This window comes from Pterocles gutturalis, unplaced genomic scaffold, assembly GCF_000699245.1.
Source record: "Pterocles gutturalis isolate BGI_N339 unplaced genomic scaffold, ASM69924v1 scaffold4926, whole genome shotgun sequence".
NCBI lineage: Eukaryota > Metazoa > Chordata > Aves > Pterocliformes > Pteroclidae > Pterocles > Pterocles gutturalis.
This window is the reverse complement of record NW_010105239.1, coordinates 15,255-34,353: the sequence shown is the minus strand read 5'-3', so window position 1 is coordinate 34,353 and position 19,099 is coordinate 15,255. Positions and strand designations below refer to the sequence as shown.

The window sequence follows — 19,099 nt, the reverse complement described above, 5'->3', positions numbered from 1 at the left end:
CTTCTGAGGCGCGCGAAACCCTCTTCCCCCGCGCCTCGACTGGTAGCAAGGCCGCTAGACAGGCGAGGTGCGTTAAATGGCTGCGGGGCGGCGGGGGGGGGGGGGCGGGCGGCGCCCCGGGTGTAACGGGCTCGCCGGGGGTTCTCGGGGTTTTTTTTACCTGTCAGAAAAAAAGAGGCTTCGTGTGGTGCGATGCGGACTCTGTGTGGTCAGTGGGGGTTACTGCCTGAACTCGCACGTTGTTCCTTCAACATGCAAGTTGCTGTTTCTTCTTTGGGAATTTGTTATTTGTGACTGTAACCCAGACACTTCAACAACAGCATAAAAGTAGGGTATTTTTTTTTAAAAAAAGCCTTATCAGTCGCAGCCGTTAGCGTGCGAGCGTCTTGCAGTAGTTGACTGACAGCTCCACCTGCTGCCTAGTGGGAAGAGTGGTTGTTCTCCCTGTACCGGGAGCCATGTTCTTCCTTTAGGTAGTGCCCTGTCATGGTAACCGATTCCTGCCCGCAGCGGGACATATATCAGGAGTTTTAAATGTTTAGATTAAAAAAGAAAGTGTTTAAGCAAAGAGCGTGTGAGGTCAGGGGAAGACAGGGAGAAGCCTGAGGAATCGAGGACTGGTGATTCTGTAGGCAAAAGAAAAGTGAAGGGTTTCCTCTGTTAGATGTGCATAAGACCGAGTGATGTTTGTAACCCACTTGAGTAGTTAGGTATTTCTGCCACCAGGCCCTAACGGTAGCAATTTTCTATGACTTGCGTACCAGCAGTATGCGTATCCCTGCCTACTTTCTTGTGCTGGTTCTGGCACTTGTTGGGTGCCTCTGCTGTGAGCTGTTTCCTGCTCTAGGTTGCCAGAGAATTTGCACAGCAAAGTGAATACTTCTTTTTTAGCCTGGTTTGCTGAAACAGATCCAGAAAGAAAGAAGCAGAAGCCAACAGTTAGGTCAGCTTAAGGTTGCTGTGGAGTTGCAGTCAGATTTCAGTTCAAGTGCCCTTTAGCTGGGGTGTGCAACTGAAGAAGTGGTCTTTTCACCTCTTGCTTCATTCTTGCCCTTGCTGTGTTCTTATGCTAGCACTAGTGTTTATGTAAATACAGAATGAGCTTGGATCAGAAATGGATGAGTCTGAAAAGTGCTACTAAATTTTTCTCCTGTGAAATGTAGTATTTATTTCCTTGCACAGTGGTGCAAAGAGCTGTCGTGGTACAATAGGAGGGAAGGTAGAGAACTACCTTTTTTCTGTTCACAGCAGAAATGTTCTGTTACACAATCTTTATTACTGTGGAACAGTGGAAATATTGTGATCTTCAACTTCAGTGGAGGTTAGACGGAGTTCTTGGAGGATAAAGGGAAAGGATTGACTTGTATTATTGAGAATTTGCAGTAGGAGTCATAGTCAGTGAGTAAGTTGAGCATAGGCAACAGTATCTGGTGTGATGGAACCAGATTCTCTCTGAGGTATAGCTTCATAAAATAGTTTTGAACTGAATTGATGACTTGTTTCTTAGAAGAGCATAAGCCTCTTCAGTCTCCACTTCCTTTTCTGCATCCACTGATCTGGAGGTGGATCTGGTGCTTGTCTAATAGCATATAGGCTGATTTGATTCTCTACAGCAGCAGAATACTAATTGGGTGAAAAACTGCTCACTTTTATGTTAATCTTCCTGACAAATTTTGTTGAGCCAGCTTAATTTGAACTGACAAGTGTTGGAACTTTGCAGAGGAGCTACAGGAGCCAGAGATGGGGCAAACCCTCTCTGGCTTTTAGTAATGGTGTGCTGTTAATTTTGTTCAGTGACACTGATTTGGAGGGCTGAATTCTAGTCTTGGCTTTGTTTAATTGCTGGGCAAATCATGTGCCACATGTATACTTTGGTTCTTGTAATTTTCTCATTCCCCTCCTGGGTGTCCAGTTTGAAAGAGTACTTGTCACTCACAGCTGCAGTATAAATGTGCATTAAACATGAAAACTGTTACACTGAAAAATTTGGTGCTACCTATGGCATATTATTAGGTTTCAAAATATCAGGTAACTTTGACTAAATCAAAGTTTGGAATATTTTAAGTAGGGATAATGTCACACCTGTTGACTTATATGGGAAAGCTTATTAAATATTTCAAAGTCTAATATAGAGGGATGAGTAACAGTGAACTGGTCAGAGTAGTTTATATTCTTACCAGACAGACCAAAGCATGGCACATAGCTAGAATAATTAATTCAGGAGAGTGGAAGATGAGAGCTAGAGTTTGTGGTGCTTATGTTGTATTTTAGTTCTTGTAAATAGCTAAAGTGTTAGTGTGTGTAAAACACACTTCAAACCTTATGCATAGTATGGAACACATCTTTGCTAGCATCAGAAACAAGAAATGGAATTACATGTGGTCTGTTCATCTGAAAAAAATACTGAATTACTGTTTGTTTTGGGAGCATCATTATCTTCCTCTGCACTGAGTGAATCTGTAGCTCACTAGGTTGTGACAAAATGTGTTAGGACCAAAAGGGCACATCTGCAGCCTGGGTGTGCAAAGCAGGTCATGACTGTACTTGCTCTATAATCTTAACATTCTTTGCAGTTCTTCTGTACATGCAATGTGTGTGTAAGATCCTGCTTTGGTGCAGACAACTCTGAAACAAGTTTGTAGTCGTTCATATTGCTGTTGTAGGTAAATGGCCAAAATCCTTTTTCCGAGAAAATGAATAGCATGACTGTTCCATCAAGGGTGGGTTTCCCTTCTTGCAGTTAACTTGTAGTATAATCCTGTTACCTGTACTCTGAGGCTGGTTTTGTAAGCTTACATCTCAAGTATTTAAAGCTTTTGGCCAGGAAGGTGGAATTTGTTCTTTTGGGTAATTTCCAAGAAGTTCTATCTTTAAAGAATTTAATTTCCTGCTTACATCTGAAAGGAATTTGGTAAAATTCTGAAGTTAATTATTTTGGTGTTCTCACTGTGTGTCTTGTAGTAGCACCAATGGTCATGAAGCTTCATGTAGTCAGACAAGGCTACTTATAGTAGCCTAGGTTAGGTCTATATGTAAATTTTTAAAGCTTCTTAGAATAATTACTTCAATATTTTTTCCAATTAATAGTCTATTTGCAGCAAATACTTCCTTTAAGTAATCGGAAAGGTGCTACTGGAATTTGTTGTCCTATGCTATACCTACAGGAAGATGCAGGCTTTCTAGTATTTTAAAGTGTACTGTAATAATTTGACTGAAATATGTATTTCTGTTTAAATTTTTCAGTCTGCAGATGTGGAGGCCCAGTGTTCAGGTGTCTCAGAGGATAATACCCATTTGTCAACAACCAGTCGAGGATATGTTTTACCAGAAGGAAAAATCATGCCAAACACAGTCTTTGTTGGTGGAATTGATATAAGGGTATTCATATACTTTTAATTGTTTTAAGATAGATACAGGACACTTTGGTGGGAAGGAAATGGGAATTGAACTCCTGGGGTGTTTTTTAAATGTGTGTCTTTACCAATCTTAAGGTATTACAGTATCATGAGAGAATTTTGGAACAGATGAGTAGCTTCAGTTCTTATGGTAGTGGAAGATGGGTTTAAAAAATGATACTGGCTGCTTTAAATTAGTTCTGAACAGTTGAATGAATTTGAAGAAGTTTAAGACTTTGTTTCTTGTAGATGAATGAAGCAGAAATACGGAGTTTCTTTGAACGATATGGTACTGTGAAAGAGGTGAAAATAATCACTGACAGAACTGGTGTTTCCAAAGGGTGAGTAGAACATGAATAGTTGTTTCAAGTTGCTGCTTATATAGACATAATTCTCTCATAGGTGATATGAGCAGCGACTTAGCAACACGTGTGATGTGCTTAAGCCTTAACACTAGATGTAGTTTTCTGTTGTGGTGAATTCCCACTGTGAAACCTGTATATCTAGATTGCCCCTAAATCTTTATAAAGAATAGCCTGATTTTTCTGACTTCAGTCTCTCTGTTCAGGGAAAAGAGGTTTATTGTCACTTAACCAGTGGAAACAAAGCTTGAAACTTGTGTAATGCTTATGCAGACAGTTCTTTTGTAGGAATCTTCTGATGGCTAGAGTGGTTAACAACTATCTGAAGAGAGTTCAGGATAGTTAAGAGAAGGGGTAGATGGTTTATTCAGGGGAATCAGACTGCACTCTTCTGATGCTCATGGATAAGTTATAGAGAAAACAACCAAACTTGAATGAAGAGTGAAACTAAGTGAACTAAGTTAAAGCAAGGGAAATTCCCACTGGTTATATAGAAGAATTCTGAATTCTCTGTTCTGAAGCAAATAAGGATGTGTAGGACTTTATTTAGCTTGTTGAGTTCTGGGGAAGCTCTCCCAGTTTTGAAGTTATCTCTGCTTTGAGAAGGAGGCTTTGACCTCTGGAGGTTCCTTCGAGCGCTTTTTTTTAAGATTCTATGAGAAGGTTCTAAAAAGTCATGTTTTTTCTTAGGCATATGTAGTAATGCATGAACTGAGAATCTGTTTGTTTCCTCTTATCCCTTACTAATCTTCATGGTGAATTCTGATGTGCAATTGGCCAGTGTATGTTCTGAGTATTGATAATGAATTGGCATACTCCATTGATTGATGCAACTATTACTATAATGCTCTGAAATTATTTTCATTTTATAGACTGGATAAACTAGGGGGGCACTGAAATAAATTGAAAAGCCTCTTCAAAGATTACTTCCCTTGCTGATGTCACTGTTCCTGTAATGCCTGCTTCCATCTAAACTTCTGTAGTAAATACAAAATTTGATGATAATTCAGGTCTTAATACTTAAAAGGTTTTGGTTTTTTATGTTCCAAGTTAGCAATACCAACAATAGTACTCATTTTTAGTAGCTCAAGTGAAAAAAATAGCTCTTATATCTCTTCTGTATTATTCTAGAATCTGGCCCAGTAGTACATGCTGACACTCAGCAGTAAATACATTCTCATGTTGAATTATAAACTGTTGCAGTATAATCTACCTGGTATATATGCTGTTAACTAGTCTTGTTCAAAGTAATTCAGACAACAAACAAACAAAAAAAACCTGATTATTTAATAACCTGTTTCTTCTTTTCAGGTATGGATTTGTATCTTTCCTGGACAATGTGGATGTTCAAAAAATAGTAGAAGTAAGCTCTTTGTTTAAATTATCTGAAGAAGCTGGTATATGAAGGCTGGAGAGATGTTTGGGGAAACCAAGCCATGTATTCTGTAAATTAGGACAAGGAAAGTCTAGCACTACCCAAGAAGTAAACTTGCTAAAATATCTACTGATTGTAGAATCGTTATATATTTAAGTGAGAAACAAAATTAGTTTTGGCCTTGGTGTGCTTGAACGTCCCATGTCATTGCATTTCTGGTTGTTCTCATTCAGTTAGGTGCTTGAAAGCCTTATGTGGTTTTGGCTGTTCGCTTTCTGTATTGGATGATTTGTCATAGAACCCTTGTGCTTATGGCAAATACATAGACCTGTCAGCCTTATTATTGGGAATAACAGTAATAGAAAACAGCATTAGTTTTTTACTTAAATCTCAGCAGTTGAAGAGTGTTTGTTTTTTCTCTTGCAGTATTTGTGCATTTGGATGTTACCCAAAGTGCAAATACTTCTTAAGCCTCCTTGGCTATAAGATGCAACTGTTCATGTCATATGGTTTTCCTGTAGTTCACAGGGGAGATGAAGCAGTAGAACTGTTACAGCCCTTCTGCTCTTAGAGTTCAGTATCTGAGAAATTTTAAATCTCAGTGCTTACAACCAAATCTGTTATTTGGTTCTGTCAGACTTCAGCAGGTCACAAACTGCTGACAAAACCTTTTGTCCTCCCTCTTTCTCCCAAAACTGAGTGCAATAAGTGAAAATAACATGTATTGAAGTATTTCCCTCTCTAAACTCTTTGCCTTAAACCTACCTTGTCTCTGGAGGAGGAACAGTCTTTCATTTGCCTTTGAAACTCTCGGATAGAGAAGTAGATTTGAAAGACAAATCCAGATAAACGTGCCAGGCACAAATTTAGTATTCTGTGATATGTTCGGATGTGTTTACCAGCTGTCCAGCTCCTTAAGGAGGAAGAGAACATGGCTGAACAAAGTAGAGAGCAGTGAAACTCCAGCAGGAGATTCTTGATTCTCACCACAAGACTTTAAAATCTTGCTGTTCTGTAATTCTTCTCGTATGCTGACAAAAATACTGCTGTATTGAGCAGCAGGCTATCTGAGAATATTTTTTTTTTTACTATGGTTTACATCTATTGTACTACAGCAGTGTGGAATGCTTGCTCTGAGGCAGCAATCTCTTGTAGATGCCTATTGAGTGACATTGTCATTTGAGCCATGTACGTGACTTGATTTTCTGTGTGCATTTCTTCAAAACTAAAAGCCCCTAGTGTATCTGTTAATATAGTTCTCACTGATGTGACTTTGTATACCAGAGGTCTTGTATGACCCAGAAGTATATGGTGGATTTTCTTTTCAGTGCAAATTTTGGGTGTACACGCAGTACAAACTACTGCCTTGTCAGGAAGAAGCATGTCCACATAGAAATTTTCTTAAAAGACTGTTGTCTTCTGGAGGGGATAGAAAAAGAGAAAGAAGGAACATCTGCAATTTAGAGCTCAAGTCATAAGCAGAGATCACCTCAGTAAACCATTTCAGTCATTATCTGTACTGAGTGGTCACAATGTTTTATACAAATGAAGGAGTTAGAGCCTCTCCATGTTTATAATCACTCTAAATGCTTGTGTTTATCTGACTAGCTCTGTAGCTTTCTGCAACCTGAAGGTATTTTTCTTCTGATTTAGTTGTGATTCCATTTGTAACTGCACTCTGGTCCAGACTGAACCCGTTTGCAATTCAGAAAGGAAAGTTACCATCTGCTTTGAGGGGAGGCCTGTCTTCAAGAGGTCTGGTGTCTCAGGTGGAAAAGGTGGTGGTTCTGGGCACAACAGGATTGCAGGATCAATTGGAGAAAAAAAAAAAAACCTGTCAAACTGTCAGGGTATTTCACCTTTTTCTCCACCCATGTCTTAGTTTATTTTTATCAGTATGAGAAGATGATCAAATATATTGCTACTATTCTGCTTATTTTGCCTATTTTTACAATCTTCAGTTCAGTTGTTTTTATCTGTTAAAAGCACTTTCTGTAGTAGAAATAGGAGAAGAAGCTTAGCAAGGTGTCTTAAAATTGCAAACTGCGTGTTTTTTTCTGAAGCAGGCAAGTTCTTAGCGTTGTATGAGAGAGAATTTAAACAGACTGTGTATCTGCATCTAATACTGATTTTAATGCTTGGTACTAAATTTGTGTTAATTGGGGTAAACCAAAAATCTTTCACTTCTGATGTGTAAAGCATTTGTAAAACTCAGTGTAGCCCTCTGAACTGTAACAGTGTACCTATTTTAGGTAGTGTCATGTGTGCTGTGCACATCATCATAGGTAGGTAAACATGTTTGTTGTCACCATCTTGGCAGACAGTATGAGATCAGACCCAAAAGTGAATTCTCTTTTGGGAGTTTTATGTGGAAGTTCCCAAGGACTTGAATAATCTGCTTAAATCCATGTATTAAAGGGACTTTCCGTACTCCAGACTTAAACTGTAATGTCGTAGAGAACAAAATCTTACTCTCTCTTCTACAGTCAGTCTAATTAGATCTTGAAGTATAAGGATGTTGTGGTGCCATTTCAGCATACATCCATGGGTGAATGTTGTTCTAGTTTTCAAACTAATCAGTTTCACTGAAGAACACTAAATTCAACTTCTGCAGGGAGGGAGGGTGCTTGAAATTCTGAATTGCTTTTGGATTTGCTGGCAAATCATAGATCATTAAAAGTCTGAAATCCTGTTGTATCTGTGAACTAGCATTTAGGCAGAACTTGCAGAATGAGAAGTTACATGTCTAAGGCATTTGCTGACTACTGAGGAGTGTTTCCTTCCTGGTTTTGCAAGTCTTTCAGATGCTTGTATTCCGGGGTTTGGGTATTTGAGGAATGTGTGAACCATATTTAAATTTTACTCTTTCTTGATTTTAGTGTGTGCTGCATAAATGCTTTGGCCAAAAATGCTGTGAAATAGCAGTATGTTTTTTGGATGTTCTGAAGGAAGGCATCTGAAAATTTCTCTAGGGAGAGTACAGTAACATGCAGGTAAACAGTAGTGCTTAGACCGCCTTCCACTTCCTTTAACATGAGGTGGACAGCTTCTAACATGTAACATGAAGCCTGTTAGGAAGTTTTTGGGAAGGAAGGTAAGTGGTGATGTAAATAGGGTTTCGAGGGAACCTGGACTATGGTCACTCTGTGTTAATTATTAATCCTTACTGAGGCAAGAGTAGTTTGTGTATAAAACCAGAAGACTGACAGTTGCTAATATGTAGTTGCAAACTCCCAGTAGTTTATGTTGCTGTTAAGGCAAGTGATATGTAATAGGTTTGGAGGGTTGGCGAGTAGGCAAATGGGTGTGCTGAGAGCATTGCAGGAAATTAAAGGTAAAAGGCATAAGGTGTTGAGGTGGGAGAGGAGGATGGAGGCTGTTGAGCCTGTATGCGAGTTGATGGTATTGTGGTGTAGAAGCAGAGTAGAGTCTCCTCAAAATCAAACCACCCAGCTTACAGAATAACCTGTCTTTCAGTCACAAATCAACTTCCATGGCAAAAAGCTGAAACTGGGGCCAGCGATTAGAAAGCAACAAAATTTGTGTAAGTATATATAAACAAATCGGTTTGTATTACAACTATATGTTACAATTATTTTTTCCTAATTATACATTAACATCCTTGCAAATACTTTCTATCTGGTATAATATGTATATTACAATTGAACTTCTGTTCTGAATTTTATGACCTCACTACTTCTGTGATGTACTGTTTTGGTAGTAAAACTTGGTTTGGTAGCACTATACAATACAGTTGATATTTAATTTAAGAGTCAAAACACTTCAGGTTTTTTGCAGCTTGAAATCAGATTACTAATTAAATACATGTGAAAATGTCTTAATACTTTATTTTTCTTTGCTTTAAAACAAGGTTCTTATGTGCATCCCAGACCATTAGTCTTCAATCCTCCTGCACTGCAGTTCCCTAGTGTATGGGGTAATCAAAATACAGAGACATACATGCAGCCTCCAGCTGTGATGAGCCCAGTAACGCAGTACGTTCAGGTAAGGCTGTTCATGCCAATGATGTTAAGTCATAATTAAATATTTTTGAAGGTGCAAGGACATACGACTTCAGGAGTATATATTGAGATTCCAGTCTTATCTTAACTGCTTGTTTTCATATTATGTTCCCCAATAAGAAGCGCTTGACTTCAAACCACTTTGAAGGAATGCCAGCAACCTTGAAAAATTTATTCAGTGATGTGTTGTCTTAATAAAACAAAAGACAGGGAGATAACTTTTATTTTGCGAATGAGACAACTGTTGAAGGTGGAGCTAAGATTTAATTATATAACAGCTCTTAAGCAATCTTGTTCCTTGTCACAGATGCAGTTCACAAATCAAATGCAGATATTTGATGTACTGCTGCCCTGCCTCAAAACAAAATGTAGTATTTAAAGGTTTAGGGTTTTTTTTAAACAAGTATGGAACCAGAAGTTCGCTGTGGTACTCTTTTTTTAACCTCCTAGCTGAACAAATTCTGATTTCTGAACTGCTGTTGCGTCTTTGAAAGAACAGTGTGTTATGGCATCTGCTGTTAACAGCTGTGACGAGTACAGTATGCCTACAGGACATCATTTAATTGGTGCATTCTTACTGAGGTGTAGGCAGAGGACTTCTGGCCTTGTTATGAGTCCTGTACTATGAATGGAAAGCTTTCCAGATTATGATTTTTTTCCTGTATTAACCCTGTATGGTATGGTAATACAACAGGGCAATATTAGTTGCAAACTGATCCTGGTTTGTATATGTTCTTAGGTAAAGGAAGATGAGCAAACTGCAGTGATTCACGGAAGTGTTTTTTCTTCTAAGGCAGAGAGCTTTATAGTAGTACTTTTGCTGATTCTCTTAAAGTTTATTGGGAGAGTGAAATAGTGTAGGAGGAACTAATTCTGTTACATGTGCTGGAATGTGCCTGTAACTATTCTCTGAAGAAGCTGTCAAAATACTTGCAGTGAAAAAATGCTGGGAGATTGTCTGAATTGTAGTACTTAGCTTGTCTTTGGCTCCAAGAAACTGATCTTCAGGTTGTAGTCCATTATTTCATGGCAGTCGGTGTGTTTCAGATTTACTTTATCTACTTTAGAAAGTTTTTGGGATGAGCTGTACTTCTGAAGTGACTTGAGATCAGCTACAAGCAGATGTGGGATTTTCAGATAGGTAATACACTTCAGAATCCTGTTTTCGAGAGATTTTTAGTGCCTGAGGTGCGGAAGCCCCATGGGAGATGTGTAAGGGTTGCTTTTAAATAATGAAGCTAGCCTGAAGCAGGAATTGAAGTAACAATGTGACTACATATTTCTAAAAAACTGTGCTCATGGCTTTATAAATACCTTTACAAATACCATATTTTTATTTTGCTTCAAACGTGCATTTTTAAAATAGCTTTATTTTGCAGACATATCCATATAGTTCTCCAGCTGTATTGATACAGCAGCAAGTTCCTGTAGGATATCAGCCAGCGTACAACTATCAGGTATGTAATTCTTTAGTAGCAGCAGAAAGGCTATTTCATACCTGACAAAACGTGAACGGAATGAACAGCATTAGCTGGAGTCTGATCTTTGTGTTTCTTTCTGTGATTTCTATCTCCTTCAGCTCCTGCTTAGTAGAAATCAAAAGTAAAACCAAAATTGGTGGTACTTCTATTCTAATGCAATGAAAACTGTTGAATAACTTAGCATACTCTAGTTTGACTTTTTTTTAAAATATGGGATGATAAAACAACTTCCAAATTAGCAAAAAAAGTACATAGGTCAGTAGTACTTTTTCTTGTGGAAAAGAGCTTTGCATTTGTATATGCTCTAGTGCTTGTAGTTGATGTTAGTTATTTACTTAAGAGAATCACTGAGTCTTGTCAGACTACATGAATGTGGGATATGTACAGAGAAGTGATGTGCTCTTGAGCTCTAAAAATGTCTGTGAAGGCACTTAGCTGATAGTGATTTTTTTTTAACTCATAAGTGAAATGTGTGGGTAAGTACTGTTATTGAAACTAAACTGGAAGAAACTAGAAGTTTGAAGAGTTTTCAGTATGGCTGCTGTGATTCCCCTTGTCTTTCTAATCTTCAGAAATCTTATTAATATTTTTAAACTTGGAATGAGAAGAGGAAGGAGGTAGTTGAATTTGTGGTAAAGATGACCTTGTACTAAACACTACATGAGGTACACATGAAAAAGCTATCTTGCTGAACAGAAGACTGTAAACTACTGTTTAATGAAAAATCCAGACATGATATGTTACATAAATGGTGAATCTTAAAGACCAGTTACTTGCCTGTGTTGGAAATGAATGAATAAAAGCTGATACATGTCCAATTGTTGTTTTAGGTTCAACCACAGTGGCTTGCTGGGGAGCAAAGAAATTATGTTATGCCTCCGGTAAGTCTATGGAGTTTAACTTGTGGAACTTAGTCTCCTCAATTAACACACAGTTGTGACAGCTTGATACTAAAAAAAAAAAAATCAGTTTGTTTATGGGATGTGTATGTCATTTAGTCTATACAAATCTGTGCTGACAGAGTAGGTAATCTTGTTTAGGATTTCCTACTGACATTGTGCTTTCCTAGGAGCTGCCTGGCAGAACAGAACTACCTGTTTTATGGTGTTACTCTGTACGTTCTGATCACAGAATTCTGGAATTTTAACATGAACAGAATTGTTTTGTGAAAAGTTGAAGGAAAAATAAGTGGTGATCTGATGCACAATCCTGACTTACAAGATCTGTATGATATTACTGCTTATTGTTCAAAATTTTTCTGAAATGTAAAAGGCCTCAGAATAATTCTGCTTTGCAAATAGTGGTTTTTTTTGGGTCCTTTCAGCAGCTTTTTAAAATTATTTGCCAGGCTGCTACAGGCTGTGTGGATGGTGGTGATGACTTCTAAAGAAATTGCTTGCTTTCTGTGGCTTTACACAAGTAACATTCACAAGAAAGGAAAAAAATGTTGTATATTTCTTTAACAGTGTTGGAACTGAAACTTGTATCTTGGGTATTTTTGTGTTCTTTGAGTATAATCTTGTATTTATTGAGTACAGTTTCTATTAAGTGTTTAAAAGCTGTAATAAGTAATTTTCTTCTGAATGGTATTCTTACAAGCTAATTCCCAGCAGATGTCTGTAGAATATGTGGAAGGTAAATGGGGAAAAATGAAGAAAGTGAAACTGTGCGTATGTATTCCTGCCTGCACGCATCTGACAATTCTGTCTCTGATTATATTAGAAGAATACTTTGTTCCTGCTCACTTTCAATCATGTACTAAGCTTTACTTTCAGCTTCTCAGGAGAGAAGTGGCCTTTTTCTTTTAATGGAAGTTTGTATTTCTGTTAGTGAAAGTTACCTTTTTCCTTTAAAGGGGGCAGAAACAGATTTGATTCTAGTGCATAACCTATTGGAGTTACCTGCTGGTTGTCTTGAATTCTCAGAGAATGCCTTAATTGTTCAATAGGTTTGGCAGCAAAACCTATACATGGAGGAAGTAGGTTGAGGAGCTAACTCTCAAGAGTGATTACAGTGGGGAGAAAAGACATCTATTAGAATACATCCTTTTTGGAAGGAAGTAGAAATGTCTTAACTGATCAGGATACAGTATTTCCCCCTCTCAAAGCTTTATCAAAAGCATGAAGGTAAAGCTGGCATAGAATATGGATAGGTGAGGACAACTGTGCGTGTTTTCCCACTGTTACTGAAACACTGCAATATTTAAAAAACTATACAGGTCTATACTTCAGTAAGCTATCGCTGCACTGAGGATCCAGAATTTATACAGACAGAATGTGCTGTTCCAGAGCCCATGCAGTCATCTACCAACATTCCACAAAGAGTAAGTGCTTTCTCAAAAATTTAATCATTCCCAGAAATTTTCTCATGAGGATTATGTGGCTTGGTGAAGATGACTTCTGACCAATATCCTGGAAATTAAGGTTATAGTTGCTGCTTTAGCCAGTTGCTCAATCCATTGTATCTGATTTCTGCTTGCATGTGAGAAGCCTCACGTTTCCTTGAAAGTGCTTGTCTATAGTGCTGGGGGCTGTATAAAATGTGTGTTCTACTTCATTAAGTACAATAATGTTTTTAACTGACAAGGCTTTACTTAATCTGCTGAGAATCACAGGGGAAATTGCAGGTACTAAAAAAAGCAGATAAAGTAGCACTGCCTGCTATCTCATGCAGATTTATTTTAAGCTTCAAACATCTGAACTGGTAATGTTTTTTACTCCCTCCTTCTGTGGAAGGTGACCTGACCCCAGTTTGGCCAACAGTTGTCTCTGAATTCAGTTTTCTAAAGAAGACTTAATTTTTCAGTTGTCAGCCTATCCCACAACTGAACTGGCATGTCACTGGTCAGAACCATTATGTTGTAACATCTAAGGGTGATAATGAGTTACTGAGATTAGAAGATTAAAAAAAAAAAAAAGAGCTGGAGAAACATAGGGAAGTTGAAAGGAATCCTGAATGCAAAGTAAGCCCTGTCACACACCTGCATTGCTAGTAGTGGCTAAGAAAATCAGTATTGTTGTAGATGCGTCTATAACTGTATTTCAGAAGTCTGTGGACAGGAGCATACAAACAGTAGTGTCCTGTCTGTTTAATCCTGAGAACCGTCTGAGGAACACCTGTGTATCACAAGAAGACTACTTTAAGGTATGTAGTGAAACCAAAATCCCTAAAACACAGCTGACCTTCAATTTGTTCACCTACAGGATACCATAAAGATGAAAGGATTCATGTCTGGAATACTATTTGAATTTTTTTCTTGTACATGCTCTGAGATGTATGGGTTTGGCTCCCAGTTGCTTAATGCTGGAAACAAGTGCTTAAATTGGATTTGGTGGATTTGATCAAGACTTCATAAAAAAATTACTGAACATTCAACTCATGGACACTTAGAGCATAAGGCTTGCTAATAATTTCTCAATGACAAATTGCTGAAAGGGCAGTGGGTTACTCCATGGTTTGGATAGAGGATGTTGAGTTTGAGCTTTGATAGCGTTTACACCAGTTAAGGTGCTCACTGTGGATGATGCTCTTGGTTAAAGCATAGACATTTTTCATATAGTCCAGGTTGGTAGCTGGTCGTCATATTTTTGCTGTTACGTGTTCAGTCTTTGTAGAATTACAGTGTCTGATTACATTCCAAGTGGTGTTTAATTTCTGTTTATTAATGTTGTATCAAAGGCTTTGCTTCCTCTTTTAAAAGGACACACACATGATTTAAACACATGTACTCTGAAGCAGCAGTACAGAAGCTGTACTTACCAGTTTTGGAGAGGGGTGAATAGAGTACAGAATGTCTTGAGATACTTTTCATGAAGCTTCAGTTGCTTTATTCTGATCATCTAGAAAACTTTTTTCCTGTCTTTTGTCCTATCCCATTCCAGGAGAGGAAGGTGCATCACTTCAGAAAAGGAAGAGCAGTACTCAAGAGTGTTTGATCAACGGACTTTTAAAGTATCTAAAAGTCATTAACTTGATGTTACTACAGTTCAGTTTAGCAGTATATGCAGTATGACCTGTTTCAAAAAGTTGCTTCAAGTTGAAGTTTGCATTTCTGTTCTACTTGTTTCAATACAGTTGTTTTTGCTTGAAGTTTGAAGTTGTAAGAGCTGACGAGCTTCCAGGTTTTATTAATCGTTTGCATGCTTCCCCTAATAACTAAGAGGAATGTTAGAGTTCATATGCCAAAAACACTTTTGGTTCGTTTGCATGTGGATTTTCTTCTAAGCTTTAAGGTACAGTTTGCATGTTACACTTAGTTTTTATTAAACCACAATTTAAGTGAGTAATACTGACCAGTTACCTCTTGCAGTTTAAAAATGGAAGTAGTTATTTACCCAAGAGGTCGTCTTTTAAAACTGAGCTCTTAATCAGTGGAATAGAAGATGTTAAGTTGTAACTTAACTGAAGCCCTTTAAGTCCTGGGTGTCTTTAGACTACCTAATCAATGTGGTTTTTGTTCATGAGTGACAGTTTGTGTACTTGCAGTCCTGAGCATCACTATTAGTTTTGGGAAAGTAATTAAGAGAATCCTAAAATTCCTGTATGTGACTTAGAAGCAAGAATGTACCTAGCTGTATTGGCTACTCAGTAAAGTATGCTTTTTTTTACTTGCAAAATTTTAGCAATACCTGTATGTTAAAATTGTGAAAGAACACTGCATGTAAAATATGCCTTTGTTATGTGATGCAAACTGTTAATCAAAGAATATCTGTAAGCCTATTTTAATAATTATGTAGATTTTAGTCGTGTCTTTTGAAACAATTAAAATAAATTTTTATGTTGCCTTGGCTTCCCAGACTTCTAGAGACGTGCTAATATAATACGAGAGTTAATTTTAAAATACCTTGAGAAAGACATAGAGCATAATAAAGATTTGTTGAAGCTATTGAATATTTATTACCCTATATGAGAACTCCAGTTACTACAAATTTGTTGCAGCGAACTTCATTTTGTAGTAATTATTATCTGCTGTTTTGAAAGAGGAGAACTGTATTCAGTCTTGTATGTATGTTGGGTCCTAGTCTGCTTTTCTCTTCCTGCTCCAACACCTAACTCTCTAGACAAAAAAGGAAATTATGACTCTCTTGTTGAGGATGTATACATGAGTTTGAATAGGATTGCATGTTCTGCTTCAAATTTCCAGAAGGTTTAGAAGTAGTAATGGCTAGGAAAGGACTTACCCAGAAGTAGATGTTAGTGAAATGTATACAAGGGAACTGAGTTGCTGCAGACCCAGATGTTTAAGGGAATATGGCTGCAGGATGAAAAATGTCCAAGAACTGCTTCTAAGGAGTGTTCTGGATGGAATTTTATTAATGAAGAAAGGGTGGTGGGGGGAAATAGAAGTTACAGATTTTGGAGCCACTTTACACAGAATTGCACCGATGTTCTGATAGCATAAATTGATCTGAAAAAGCAAAGCTTTTAAGGTTTATCTTTTGAGACTGTTCTGTGCCACTAAAGGTCGTGTTAAGTGTTCCCATAATATCAATTTGCCATGATTTTCTCAGACCACTGTTTTAAAGATGGTACCTTGATTATACTTGTGTGTTACCACCTTCTTTATAAGGTTTTTTTTTTAAATCTTACATGGTTAAACTCAGTAGTTTAAAAAAAAAATAATAAATCTGGAGTTTTCTGAATATCAGGACCCTTTCCTTTGCAACTTTGAGTAGGCTGTTTAGGTACTTTGCCTGTTAAAGCTGTGGTGTCAGTTTATTGATAAAGGTAATTGTTTCTTTGCAGCTGCGGATTTCATTTTGGCTTAATGTTTTCCTTGGCGTGATTGCCCTGGAATGCATTTGAGGCTTTGTGCCGTAGCATTAAGAAAACGTGAAGTGCCTATGTGTAGTTCTCATTGAAGAGTCTCAACACCAAAAGAAGAGATAAAACAGAAGATATCTACATAGAGTGCATATTTTATGTTTAGTTGAACAAGTGTTATCCATAGGACCATCTGGTGAGTGAGTTGTTAGTTCAGCATGTTTGAAATGGTGGTGCTAGATATGAACTGTTCCTACAAGCATGCTGAGAAGGCTTATCACAGTGAAATGAATAGCCTGGGCCTTACGAGTGCCATTTATTTTCTCTTCCAATTAGGTCATGTTGTGCTGGTTTTGTTGGCCATTTCTTACCTGAAGGAAACTTTTTTCTAATTCCCATCTGGAAATTGTACATTTTGTGGCATATGCCAGTAAAAGTAACAAGTTATAACTAAGAACATGCATTTTTAATGTTCTTTCAAAGTACCCTGTAAGTACCCTACAAAAACAATAGGTAAATCTTTTCTGTGTTCCGTTCAGAAAGTTGAAACATCTGTTCAGTATGGCTGTAGCCAAAGACATCTCCAGAGTAGGTTTACAATTGAAGCTTCTTTTGCAAATTTGTACCCCTTGTTACCAAATCAAGTGGACCATGTTAATTGTGAGCTACTAGGCAGTAGTGAGTTCTTGTGGATCTGCCTTTGCTTGCACAGGGTACGTATGTTCTGTGTGGGACCCAAAAGCATGTAAGTCTCCTTTAAATAGTAAGACAGCTTTTTGTCAGAACGAACAATTGTTTAGAAAAGACAAAGATAGGACACTTCAGTTTACTTGGTGTTATAGAGCTATGACACTTGTTTGTTTTTATGGTTCTTATCTGAAGTATCCCAGTGGGCTGCTTGGTGCTGTGGCCTTTTCATACCATTTTTTTTTTTCAAGCTTTTCCACCTGACAGAATTATTCTTGGAATGAGTCAGCCAGCCAGATGGTATTCTTGGATATCCAGTAGAATGATTGTCTGGCACAGGCACTAATTCTGTGTCAAAATGGAAATAATTTTTTTCCTTCTCTGTATTTGTGTGTTAAACCAGGATGCTAAATTATGCCTTATGTGAAGGTGACCTGATCCTTGAATGCTACAAAGAAACAAAAGGATTTTCCTTTAATTGTATTTCACAGGGTTCTCTTTTGCATGCCTTAATGGAACAGATTTTTTTAAGTCCTGTAGCAGGTATACAGTCTATATTCCTTGCAAGAATGACTTGGTAGACCAGTATTTTTGGATAGATGTTGTATTATTTGGAAGCTTTACTATCTGCCACTTTCAATGTAGCTGAGAAAGTGGGGGGGGGCGGGCGGGGAATACAGGCTGTAAAGAGTACATATCAGGGCTTCTTCAGATGAAACATGCATCTCCTAAAAAAGCTTAAGTGGCTTTACAACCTAGATGGATTCTTACTTCATATTTTTTCATTCTTCCTCTAAAGTTTGGGGTGAACTTCACTTTAAACTTTTTTGGGGGTGTGGGGGGGAACTACAGTTTCACTGTGATTTATTTATTTTTAAGAAAAAAAGGCATCTGCTGAGTTTACAAAGGCTTATGTATAGTCCCACTGACTGTTCTGGCTTTAGCTACTGTGAATAAATTCAAAGCTTTTTTTCCCAGTAGTGTGAACTTCCATGTACTTCGTGGTCAAGATTAACATGAAAAAGGGTTTTTCATTCTTTCAGCTTAAGGTTGGGAGGCTCTAGTAAGTATAATAATGAGGAGGACAGGTTTTACATGTAAAAATGTTACTGTAAAATGCAGTGTCAGACCTGAAAATAAGGAGGTATCTTTATCCATACAGTAACTCTTTTGGGACTAGCAGCATAATTAAACTTGCAAAAACTCTCAAATCTCTGAATATGTACTCAAGTGAAGTGCATGCTGCAGTCAGTCAATATACTTCTGATATGGTAGAGTATTAGAGGTACCTCTTGTAAGACAGTACTCTACTTATGGGTCTGCAACACTCCTCTTGGGTTGTGCTTTTGTAATCGTGCCTTCTACACTTCTAGCTGTTAACCTGATAATATTGATATTTCTGTAAGTCAGGTGTTCAATTTTCACTGTATTTTGAACTATCAAGGAGACTGCTTTCCTTTTCCCCTACTCATGATATCTTAAGTCTGTCCTAATCCTCTATATGCTTTCTGTCTAAACTGTAGAGGAATAATATTTTGCTGAGTGGTGTCTTTTTTTTTTTTTTTTTTGACTGGACAAACAATCAAATCTCTTCCCCCTTTGTTTTATGTTGGTTCCTTTAGTGCACTGAGTGTTCAAAGAATTCTTAGGCTTCTTGTGAAGTCTTCCTAGAACAATTTAGGACTAGAACCATGCATTAGAGGTAGTTTAGTTGTTTACCTGGGAAAAATGGGTTCTTAGAACTGTAAAATCATAGAACAATTTGAGTTGGAAGAGAACTTTAGAGGTCATGTAGTCCAACATCTTCAACTACGTTAGGTTGCTCAGAGCCCTCTCCAACCTGATCTCTAACGTTTCCAGGGATGGGGCATTTACACCCTCTCTGGGCAACCTGTTCCAGTGTTTCACCACCCTCATTGTTAAATTTTCTTCTTTATACCTCGTCTGAATCTATGCTCTTTGTTTAAAATGATTACCCCTTGTCCTATTGCTACAGGCCCTACAAAAAAGTTTG

At 37.7% G+C, this 19,099-nt stretch overlaps 1 protein-coding gene across 1 annotated transcript; it reads left to right on the top strand.

The window, feature by feature from the left end:
- Positions 1-3,243: 3,243 nt before the first annotated feature.
- On the top strand, positions 3,244-14,570 carry DAZL (deleted in azoospermia-like; the record flags this gene model as incomplete). The annotated part of the gene is made up of 10 exons (XM_010087294.1): positions 3,244-3,378; positions 3,645-3,736; positions 5,069-5,120; positions 8,610-8,676; positions 9,004-9,137; positions 10,534-10,611; positions 11,466-11,516; positions 12,854-12,958; positions 13,681-13,779; positions 14,517-14,570. Coding segments are annotated over 10 exons (867 nt in total), but the record flags the coding sequence as incomplete, so codon positions are not given.
- Between the last annotated feature and the right edge of the window lie 4,529 nt (positions 14,571-19,099).